The following is a 12,621-nucleotide window of genomic DNA, read 5'->3' as shown; positions in this document are numbered from 1 at the left end:
TTGTCCACTTGTCAGGAGCTAGGATTATCAGGAAAGAGGAACTTCAATTGAAAAACTGCCTCCATCTGTTTACCTGTAGGCATTTTTCTTGATGAATGATAAATCTGGAAGGGCTTAGCCCTTGGGGAGTGGTGGCAACCTTAGGCAGAGGGCATCCTAAGTAGTATAGAAAAGCAAGCTGAGCAAGCCATGAGGAACAAACCAGCATTCAGTGTCCCTCTGTGATCTCTGCTTCAGTTCCTGCCTCCAGGAGCCTGCTTTGACTTCCTTCATGCAGGACTGTAAGCTGTAAGGTGAAGTAAACCCTCCCCTCCCCAGATTACTGTGGTCATAGTGTTTATCCGAACAGAAATGAAAGTAGGATACTAATATAAACACGAAGTCATAAAAAAAAACTGGCAAAGGGGGAAAAAATGTGTTACAGTTTTACAAATGAAACAAATAAGGGATACTTTGGTGATGGGCAAGAAGCTGGGGTGGGAAAATGAGATCCAAGCAGAAAAGTAGGAGTGATCCCAGGGGGATCTAGAAGCCAGCAAGCAGCCTCAGCTTTTCTTCATTCAGATCATCCAGGTTAACTGCTGCTCATTCTCTTAATTCTGGTTTTCTTTGGGGGGAAAATAAAACACAAAAATAAATTGTAACAGTCATAAGCACAAAGTTTGTGCTTTGAACCATTTCCCTGGTACTTCTGAGAAGCAGAAAACATGAATTCCCTGTTCTATGGATACTATACTTAGGTTTTTAAAATAGTATTTTCCTAATTACAGAGCTGATGTTTGCTTATTGTACAAAAAGAAAGAAAGAAAGAAAATATGTTCCTATTACCAAAGAACCTACAGTAATAATTGGGAAGACACTAGTATCCTGTTCCTGTACATTAGTAACTGGAAGCCTGCTACTGTCCTGTGTTTATACTGACATAAATACTGATTTGAATACTACTATGTTCTAAGCATATAGAAGGTAACTCTTTTCCAAGAACAAGTATACTGTTGTAATTTCTATGTCATGAGAAAATAAGAGTTAAGGCTTATACTGTTAACCAGTAGTGCTAAATACCCTCTCAGCTCTATAAGCCAACTCTGTCTTTGGCTTTCATACCATTTCCAATATAGGTTTTAGCTGCTGTAATACTAACAGTTGCGTAGATTTGCAGTTTATTATGCAATCAGTTGAGCTATCTCATCCCGATTCCACAAGATGGTCCCTACATCCATTTTCCTGACAGGCCTCATCTGAGACAGACAGACAGACAGATGGGCTTCTTTATGTCCACATCATTTCTCAACTACTAGGGACTTAGCTGAGATTGTTGACAAGATAGTGACGTTCCAAGAAAACAGAATGAGAAGCATAAGACTTCTTTTATTTTTTATTGGACATTTTCTTTATTTACATTTCAAATATTATCCCCTTTCCTACTCCCCCCCACCCTGGAAGCCCCCTACCCCATCCCACCTCCTCTTGCTTCTCTGAGAGTGTTCCCCCACCCACTCCTGCCTCCTGACCCTGACATTCCGCTACACTGGGGCACCTAGCCTTCACAGGACCAAGGACCTCTCCTCCCTTTGATACCTGACAAGGCCATCCTCTGCTGCATATGCAGCTGGAGCCATGGGTCCCTCCATGTGGACTCTTTAGTTGATGGCTTTGTCCCTGGGAGCTCTGGGATGTCTGGTTCATTGATTGTTCTTCCCACAGGGTTGCAAACCCCTTCAGCTCCTTCAGTCCTTCCCCTAACTCCTCCATTGGGGGCCCCATGCTCAGTCCAGTAGCTGGCTGCAAGCATCCACCTCTGCATTTGTCAGGCTCTGGCAGAGCCTCTCAGGAGACAGCTGTATCGGGCTCCTGTCAGCAAGCATTTCTTGCCATCCACAGTACTGTCTGGGTTTGGTGACTGTATGTGGGATGGATCCCCAGGTAGGCCTTTTCTTCAGTCTCTGCTCTACACATTGTCTCTGTATTTCCTTCCATGAGTATTTTGTTCCCCATTCTAAGGAGGACTAAAGTATCCACACTTTGGTCTTCCTTCTTCTTGAGCTTCATGTGTTCTATGAATTGAATTTTGGGTATTCCAAGCTTTTGGGCTAATATCCACTTATCAGTAAGTATATACCATATTGTTCTTTTGTGATTGGGTTACCTCACTCAGGATGATATTTTCTAGTTCCATCCATTTGCCTAAGAATTTCATGAATTCATTGCTTTTAATAGCTGAATTGTACTCCATTGTGTAAATGTACCACATTTTCTGTATCCATTCCTCTGTTGAAGGACATCTGGGTTCTTTCTAGCTTCTTGCAATTCTAAATAAGTGTGCTATGAACATAGTGGAGCATGTGTCCTGGTTATATGTTGGAGCATCTTTTGGTTATAAGCCCAGAAGTGATATAGCTAGGTCCTCAGGTACAGTGTCAAATTGTCTAAGGAACCACCAGACTGATTTCCACTGGTTATAGTTATGCCACCAACAGTGGAGAAGTGTCCCTCTTTCTCCACACCTCACCAACATCAGACCTTCAAAGATCTAATACCAATACTCTTTGAACTATTCCACAAAATAGAAACAGAAGGAACACTACACAGTTTGTTCAGTGATGCCACAATTAACGCTTATACCTAAACCACACAAAGACCCAACAAAGAAAGAAAACTTCAGACCAATTTCCCTTATGAATATTGAAGCAGAAATACTCAATAAAATTCTCACAAACCAAATCCAAAGACACATCAAAACAATCATCCATCATGATCAAGTCGGCTTCATCCCAGGGATATAGGGATTGTTCAATATATGAAAATCCATCAATGTAATCCACTATATAAACAAACTCAAGGAACAAAACCACATGATAATCTCACTAGATGCTGAGAAAGCATTTGACACCCTTCATGGTAAATTCAACACCCTTCATGGTAAAAGTCTTGGAAAGATCAGGAGTTCAAGGCCCATACGTAAACATAGTAAAAGAAACATACAGCAAACCAGTAACCAACATCAAACTAAATGGAGAGAAACTTTAAGCAATCTCACTAAAATCAGAAACTACACAAAGCTGCCCACTCTCTCCCTACCTATTCAATATAGTACTTGAAGTCCTAGCCAGAGCAATTAGACAACAAAAGGAGATCAAAGAGATACAAATTGGAAAGGAAGAAGTCAGAATATCACTATTTGCAGATGATATGATAGTATACTTAAGTGACCCCAAAAATTCCACCAGAGAACTCCTAAACCTGATAAACAATTTCAGCAAAGTAGCTAAATATAAAACTAACTCAAATCAGTGGCCTTCGAAGATCTCAGAAGATGGAAAGATATCCCATGCTCATGGATTGGCAGGTTTAATATAGTAAAAATGGCCATCTGGCCGAAAGCAACCTACAGATATCCCCATCAAAATTCCAACTCAGTTCTTCATAGCATTAGAAAGAGCAATTTGCAAATTCATCTAGAATAACAAAAAGTATAGGATAGTAAAAACTATTCTCAACAATAAAAGAACTTCTAGAGGAATAACCATCCCTGACCTCAAGCTGTACTACAGAGCAATTGTGATAAAAACTTCATGTTATTGGTACAGTGCCAGCCAGGTAGATCAATGGAATAGAATTGAAGACCCAGAAATGAACCCACACACCTATGGTTACTTGATCATTGACAAATGAGCTAAAACCATCCAACGGAAAAAAGACAGCATTTTCAACAAATGATGTTGGCTCAACTTGTGGTTAGCATGTAGAAGAATGCACATTGATCCATTCTTATCTCCTTGTACAAAGCTCAAGTCCAAGTGGATCAAGAACCTCCACATAAAACCAGATACACTGAAACTAATAGAAGAGAAAATGGGGAAGAGCCTCAAACACATGGGCACAGGGGAAATTTTCCTGAACAGATCACCAATGGCGTATGCTCTAAGATCAAAAGTAGACAAATGGGACTTCATAAAATTGCAAAGCCTCTGTAAGGCAAAGGACACTGTCAATAGGACAAAATAGCAACCAACAGATTGGGAAAAGATCTTTACCAATCCTACATCCAATAAAGGGCTAATATTCAATATATACAGAGAACTCAAGAATTTAGACTCCAGAGAATCAGAGCTAAATAAAGAAGCACCTAAAGAAATGTTCAACATCCTTAATCATCAGGGAAATGCAGATCAAAACAGCTCTGAGATTCAACGTCACACCAGTCAGAATGGCTAAGATCAAAAATTCATGTGACAACAGCATGAGACTTCTTGACGTTTAGAAACAGTGAGACCTGACATCCTTGTCACACTTCACTGAAGATCACAAGGCCCTGTGAAAACCACAAAAGTATTTTGGGCTACTTCCAATCCATCATACATAATTTTAGATTGATTAATTGATTGATTAATAGTTGATTTTTGATTTTTCAAGACATACTTTCTCTGTGTAATCCTAGCTGACCTAAAACTCTCTCTGTAGACTGATGAGATTTGTAAAAATTTTATAACCAAAATAAGTGTCCTGGTTATAAGTAATATTCTTCGCCATACATGTTACCTTGACTGTGAAGAGTACAAAGTTCTTTTGAGCCTATCCCAAGACCTTAAGTTTTGTGATATGTGTCTTTCCTGTATGACTGGGATGTCATTCTCATGTGATAAACTTTTATTTCTTTTTAATGTTTTTGTTTTTATTTTATTCATATGGGTACTTAGCCTACATTTGTGTCTGACCGCCACTTGAATGCTTGGTTCCCATAGAGGTCACAAAAGGGCATTGGATTCCTCTCTTGAACAGGAGTTACAGACCATTGTGAACCACCATGAAGTTTCCAGGAATTGAACCTTCTTTCTCTGCAGGAGCAGCCAGTATTCTTAATGACTGAGCTACACAGGTTGTGAACTTTAATACTTTATGTTCTGAAAAAGCAGAACATCTAGAATTTGAGAACTTTAGTTGTCAACAAGGAAAGTTCTGGTACAACTACTTACAGTTCTGCTGGTGCTTATTAGAGGAAGCAAAGCCTGGAATAGGGTTTTGGGGTCTCTTGCAGAAGATTTATCAAAAAGATAGGTTTTAGAGGAAGTGGCCACTAAGTCATCATAACTACCAAATGGAAGTAATAACTAGTATAGATGGGCTAATAAGATTCAAAGATGTCCTTACAAATGAGAAAAGATAAGATGCTCATAAATAAACATCCATGACTTGAATAAATATATGAAGATTGACAAGGGCTGGGTAGGTGCAAAGAAGGACACATTTAAGTAATTGATATTTTATGAAAAAATAATTTGGGGAAGTGTGGTCTATGGCTACTCTAACAAGCATAATTTAACAAATAGAAAGGTTGTGGTTATTTCTTTTAGTATTCAGTCAAATGATAGCTATGTTGTAGTCATTTAGATACAACTCTCTATACTGCTAATAATGTATTTTAGTCTAATCACATTCATGTGAATGTTGGAATACAAGCACAGAGGATTGTTCTATATGAAACTTACTATCGGTTTGAAAAATGAAGCATTCAGTCTTGCCAATGCAGGATGGGAATAGACTTATAAATATTTCATGAGCCAAGTTTAAAATTGTATTTTAAAAAGCTTGGTGATGATTTAATTGTATGACATAATTTCTACATTTTACTTATTGTACAGTTTCTTCCTAATAATTGAATAATCATTTGCTGTTAGTTCTGTGCTACTGTGTATCTTAAGCTCATCCACTGAGCACAAAACCAGTTAGTTATGTGCATTGATAGAGAATATCATCACTGTTAGTAAAGTTTGTTTGACATTATTCCAACAACTTTATGGCATTTTAAATACTTTTATGAAGAATGGCTATTTAGTACTTTCGTGATATCATATTCTCAGATATTTAGTTTTCATAGGTTTTTGAGTGACTTTTAAAAATACATTTAGTAATGCATATTAAGTCTATTCTTATGTTAACAAGAACATAAGTAAAACAGATTGAAAAAGTAGGACTTTTGCATTAATAGCACCCTGTTAAAATATTCATTCATTTTCTAGTTTATTAATACAATTAATATATTTTACTTAATAAAACTGATAGTTCACAAGTTCTTCATAGAAGCCTAGTTGTCTATACTTATGTTGTTACTCAGAAGTTGTGAAATTCTTAAAGATAAATCTAGAGGACAAAAATGCTTTTTAGATTTTTATCAGCATGCATAAATTCATTGGCTTAGATTTTATCAACATACATGCACCCATTGGCCTCCATTAAAACATCTCTCACTTTAGATTTGTGATGTTAAAAGGTATTACAATAAAAATTAGAGTATAAAATCATGTTGACTAGAATATGCACAGTCAATAGGAATTAATATCAGAACTATGAATATAGGAAGGATAAAGTGAGTCAAGACTCCTCTCAGTGTTTCTATCCCTGTAAAAAGAGTCAGTAAGCAAATTAATCTTGCTAATAAGCATAAAACAGGAAGCATTAGTGAATTAATTACAGATAAAGGAGTGTCCATGTTTAATATAAATTATTGTTTTAGGGGGAAGTAACATCTTACTTAGATTCTGAATGGTCAGAAGAAGCCAGGGCAACAAAAAAATCAAGCCACTGAAATTGAATTCTCTCAAAGTGAATTTTTATACAGATTAGCCTGAAGCATAAACTGAATCTTAGATCCGAAATGCTAATTACGAGGGCTTTAGCCTGAATATCACAGTCTTTTCTGTTTTAACCTGTTTTCCTGGAGTTTCATGAAGCCACATAAACAAGATTGGTCTCCAAGGGAAAGGAGAGAAGCAGGTTGTGGAATGTAGGTTTTTTTGAAGCATAGTAATATTAAAATGCTAAATTTGGAAAACAAGAGAAGGTGTTCAAATTTTATACTGAAAGTTACTTAAAAATATATATGACTGCATCTCAGAAGATGGGTTGGTTTCTATAAAAGATAAAATTGCCAGAGTCCTAGAAGCAAGTAGAGCATACTTTAATATTTTACAAAACAATGCAATGCATAGGCATCAGAAGCTTTAGAATCGTGACCGTCAGTCCTTTTCTAGGATTTCTTCATACACTAAAGGAATGTCTGAAGGGCCCAGAACTATACACTTGTGTTTTTACAAAGAATTCTGGGTGGATTATTAATACTATGTAGTTATATTTGTAGGAACGTTAGCCGAAACTTGTTTATATTTATGAAAGCTTGGAGAAAAACGATGTCGACAAAGAAAAAAATGAAAGTTACTAAATTCTCAAAAATCCATCTTAATTATTAAAAGAAATATTTAGGGAAAATATTTAATGCCATACAAAAGTGTCCAAGGGGAAAAAATACAAACTGGCAATGATTTAATAGTAGAAAAAAGGAGGAACTGGAGAAATGGCTCAGAGCACGTAACTACTCTTGCAGAAAACAAAAATGTAGTTTTCAGCATATGGCATATGGCAGACAGGTCAAAACTGTCTCTAACTCCAGTTCTGGCATCCTCCTTTGGCCTCTGCAGACACTGCACACATGTAGCATGCGTATAGGCAAAACATACATCAAATAAAAATAAGGCAATTGTATATATTAAGTTTTCCAGAAAAAAATAAACAAGATACATTAATGCTTGGAAAATATTTAGAAGCAATTCATTTTCCCCAAAAATGCTAAATTCTAAAAAGTGAGTTGTTGAACGGTGTATAATTGTAATATAAATGTAACAATATACATATTGCTTATGTAGATACATAAGAATACACAAATATAGACCAGAATAATGGTAGTGATCACCTCTGAGGAAAAATAAAGATGATGAGTCTAAAAAGAGAAATGACGTGGTAATTGGAGATAGTACTTAACTAGATCTGCAGTGTTTCCTAAGTCCTTTATTCAGGGCAACCCCATAAGAAGACCAGCAGTCTCAACTAACCTGGACTCCTGAGATCTCTCAGTCACTGAGCTACCAACCAGACAACTGGTCCAAGGCCCCCAACACATACACAGCAGAGTATTGCCTGCTCTGGCCTCAGTGAGAGATGAGCCTACCCTTTAGAGACTTGAGGACCCAGGGAGAGGGGAGGCCTGGCAGGGCCCAGGGGACATCCTCTTAGAGATGGGGGAGGAGGAATGGGATGAGGAATTGTGGGAGGGCAGACCTGGAGTGGGGGCAACAACTGGATTGTAAAATGCAAAAGTAATTTTAAAAATGTTTTTAAAAAGATAATATTCATCTCACATTGTTACTATGACAATTACTGACATTTACTTATCAATTATAATCAGTAAAACCTGGCATTTATTATATTGTGACCATGATTATCATTGTGAGACTCATAACAATAGCACTTGTGAAATAAAATATAAGTATAATCTATATGTTAAAATATATATACATTGGAATCTGACAAAACACAGTACATGAACATAGAGTGGTGATACATTGTTGTTTATGATGGTAAACTATTTTAATGTGTACTTTGTAACATTTCTAGAAAAAAAAATAACTGAAATGTGCAGTTACACAGTAGATACTATTCCACAGTGAAATTATGGCTCAATTTTTAGTTTTATCTTCAAGCTTGCACACAAGATTTAATGCAAAATATTACACTAATTGTTCTGTCACTGTGTGTAGGCTACTAAATTTACATGGCTTCTAAACAACAGAACCCTGTTTCTTACTGTTCCTAAGTCTGATAACTTCAAAATCAAGGCAGCTTCATGTGCAGTACCTACTAAGAGGTCCCCTGCTGTTCTCTACATGCCTGTCTTTTCACTGTAACCTTGCAGAGTTGAGAAGATCCCTCTCAGACCCACTAATCTCCCTCATCAACCTTTCCGCATGAACTGATCACCTTTCAAATGCTAACTTCCTGATGCTAACTAATATCAACTAAACTAGAGGGTCAAATTTGGTACCATAACACTTACCATCTTTGTATTCCTAGAAAGTAGCACAATGCTTAATACTTACTGTTCTTTGAGTATTTAATAAAATATAAATAAACATAGTCATATTCAAAAGTTTGGTGAAAGGAAAACAGAGTTAAAAAGAATACTGAGCCTAAAAGTGGGTCATTTATATAAGAAGTATAGCACAGGAGATGGAGCCTAGTGATAGAATCACCAGCCCCACTGGAGCTGTGACTATGTAGCAGTATTCTTCACACACTGAATTTTTTCTCAATAAATATTGGGGAAGTTTGCTGCTTTCCAATTGTCTACCATCATTTACCACACCTATAAACACAGTTCCTCCTTTTCAATGAAATCAGTGTGTGCTTCAGTACAACATCTTTACCCTGTCTCTGGGCCAAGGCACACCTAAGGCATATGTCTAAATCTACAATGGCCTTCACTGTAAGAAGGTTTCTTGCTTTCCTAATGAAAGACCTCTGAATGATTTTAAGCCAGTTTAAATATGTAGAGTCTAAGAATGGATATTGACTAGTTATATGCCTACTTCCTTTGATTAACTTGTTTAGTTATATGGACATATTGCTTAACAATATGTTAATTTCTCACTTAAATCTTCTGAAATTAGTTTAAAACATCCTCTGAATCCTGTCATTTGTGAATTACGCTCTCGCTGGAAAGTTGTTTTGGGTTTTTTTTTTAAGATTTATTTATTTGTTTGTTTGTTTTATGTATGTGAGTACACTGTCACTGTCTTCAGACACACCAGAAGAGGGCATCAGATCTCATTACAGATGGTTGTAAGCCACCATTTGGTTTCTGGGAATTGAACTCAGGACCTTTGGAAGAGCAGTCAGTGCTGTTAACTGCTGAGCCATCTCTCTAACCCTGAAACTTTTTGACATGTCCTGTTCTTAAATACTAGTACAGTATTCTTCATTTTTAATGCGGTTTCATGACTTCACTGATCTGACTCTATAGTACATGTTAAATTGTCCACCTAAGGACTTCTTTACAACCCAATTCTACCAACTATGACACTGCATTCTCCATAATATTGAAAGAGTAAATCAAACTTTTTAAATTTACTTATTTTTTTATTTAATTGCTTTATCAAAATCACCTGTGTAAAAGTATGATATACACACACACACACTACCACTAGTCCCTGTTAAGTCAGTATGTCTTTTTTTTTTTTTTGGGGGGGGGGGGGTTGGTTTTTTTGAGACAGGGTTTCTCTATGTAGCCCTGGCTGTCCTGGAACTCACTCTGTAGACCAGGCTGGCTTCGAACTCAGAAATTCGCCTGCCTCTGCCTCCCAAGTGCTGGGATTAAAGGCGTGTGCCACCATGCCCAGCTCAGTATGTCTTTTTTAAATACAGCTTGTAACTTAATAAAGAAGTTTAGAGAGTATACCACAATATAACAGGTTTTGGAAATTTTTGACTATAAATCAAATGTAAGAGAAAACTTTCCTTTATATATAGAAATGTATAATTTTTTTATTTCCTCTACTGTTTCCTTTAAAAATAAAGAAACGTAGTACAATATAATGATTAGGAAAGAAAGCTTAATCATAGCTAAGTTTAATAGTAAAGAGTAATCAAAATGTGATTTCATTAAATCATGTTTTTGTGGTAGACAGGTCATAAAAGTTGGTGGGTATATTTTCATTTCAAGTTAAGAGGAAGAGAGAGTGAGCAACCATAATTTTGGATGTATTTCAAGTAATTTAAAAGTTGCTTGTAGTGAAAAATAAATCAAATGATTTAGTTACAGTGAATGGATCAATCTATAAGAAAATAAGTTTGCTAGAATCAGCCTCTCCCAAGGACCAGCCCCTTATAGTTGCCCAATACCATGTACACATAAACAACAAAAAAGAACTCAGTAGTGTGTGTGTGTGTGTATATACATGTCTATATGTATGTATAACAATATTAAAGAAAACTAAGCTATCCACTTGAGAGTGACAGGGGGAAGAGTAGCCCATGGGAACAGTTTGAGGGAAGGTATGGGAGGAGCTAGAGGAAAGAAAGGGAAGGGAAAGTGTTATTCTATTCCAATTTAAAAGACTATAAGATAACTTTTTTTTAAAAAATTCAATTTTATATATGATTTTGACAGCAGAGAACACAAAGGTGACTGGGTACATTTAGTTTATTTTTAAATTATGTGGCTTCTCAATTTTCAACATTAAATGTGCAGCTTATATATGTACATGTATTTCAGGCTACATCATTGGAATTTTGAAGACATGAAAACATCAGATGAACCAGCCTGCAACACCTTGGATTCCCATTGGAAAATGAAGTGGAAGCTTAAAGCATGTGGCCTTTAACGGCGGGCAGTACTGGAGACATTACCTGGCTGCTGGTGCCAGAACAGACCAGTGTCTAGATAGTAGAGGTTATTTTAGTCCAGTATCAAGGTTCAAGGCAAAATGTACAACTAAAAACTTTTCATCCCTTCCTCTTCTGCTTCAGACAGGTACCAGCATAGGAGAATTATGATTTTCCCTGGTTGAGAGTGTTTGGTTTTGCCTATGTAGACCATGCCTAGGAATGAAATACTTTTTTATTTAATGTAGATTATAATGGGGAACACTTTCACAATGGCTGATTTCAAGGACTTGGTTCCAAACTGAGCCCAAGTTTCCCCGTGTACTTCGTAGTCCGGGAAAACTGTACTATGCTGGCCCAGTTTTGAAGGCCACCATGCTCTGTAATAGAAGGATATCATCTTATTGCTGATATCTTTGGAGCACCCAAGCAGACACAGAAAATGAATGGAGGCAAAGAGTGTGACGGAGGAGACAAGGAAGGAGGTCTTCCAGCTATCCAGGTTCCTGTGGGTTGGCAGCGGCGTGTGGACCATAATGGCGTGCTTTACATCAGGTGAGCTCTTGCTAACTCTTACCCCAAGTTTGCAATTTCAAGATTAAGGCAGTAAAAGACTGATCTTCTTTAAAGGAACAAAATGTTTTGACTGACAGCACCTAACATAGACTGGAATAAATGACCTCTGTGCTGGAAATACACAAGTATGTTTATTCTTTGCTGTTTAGCAATGTAAATTCCTTAGATTATTGAGGAGAATCTTTATGTATCACTTTCATCTTTGTAAAGTTATCTTTCTGCTTCTCTGTAAGAATGATAAAGAAAATGCAAAGCTTTCTAAAAGAAATATAAACAAGAATACTATTTTCACAGGAGAATGCAAAACAGTAGAAATAGATCCAATATCTTATTTTAAAGATCACCCTGCTTCAGAATACTCCCTCTAGCTTTTCTGAAGCTAATTAACTATTTTCATTGTTAGACTTCTTAACTTAAAGTAACTTGTACCTTTTCTGTATATATTTTTAATCAGTAATCTTACTGTAATAGCAAAAACAAAAAAAGTCATAATGCTCATGTTTTTGGCAAGTATATAAACGTGTGTGTGTGTGTGTGTGTTTGTGTGTGTGTGTGTGTTTGAGAGAGAGAGAGAGAGAGAGAGGAAGGGAGAGGGAGGGAGAGAGAGAGAGAGAACAAATGAACACACACTGAAATTGGCTGGCTGTTAATAAAGTTTTAGCTCCCGAGCTAGGAATGGTGACCCACTCTTTTAACCCTAGTGTTTGGGAAGGAGAGGCAAGTGCCTCTCTGTGAGTTCAAGACCACCTTGGTGTACATAGCAAGTTCTAGGCCACCCTGGGCTACATAATGAGTCCAATTCTAAAAAAAAAAAATTTACCCTTTTCTATTAAG

General features: G+C 36.8%; 1 protein-coding gene across 13 annotated transcripts in view; it reads left to right on the top strand.

Moving 5' to 3' along the window:
- Mbd5 (methyl-CpG binding domain protein 5) overlaps positions 1-12,621 on the top strand; it is a 377,887-nt gene that overhangs the window by 295,851 nt on the left and 69,415 nt on the right. For all 13 annotated transcript variants that reach the window (XM_085834930.1, XM_029474046.2, XM_085834925.1 and 10 more), the window contains one exon: positions 11,102-11,766. In XM_085834930.1, coding sequence (XP_085691056.1) covers positions 11,654-11,766 — 113 coding nt within the window. In that variant the 5' untranslated portion in view covers positions 11,102-11,653. The remainder of the gene's footprint in view (positions 1-11,101; positions 11,767-12,621) is intronic.

This window comes from Mus caroli, unplaced genomic scaffold, assembly GCF_978045245.1.
Source record: "Mus caroli unplaced genomic scaffold, Mus_caroli_1 scaffold_2, whole genome shotgun sequence".
Lineage (NCBI taxonomy): Eukaryota > Metazoa > Chordata > Mammalia > Rodentia > Muridae > Mus > Mus caroli.
This window is presented reverse-complemented; position numbering and strand designations above follow the sequence as displayed.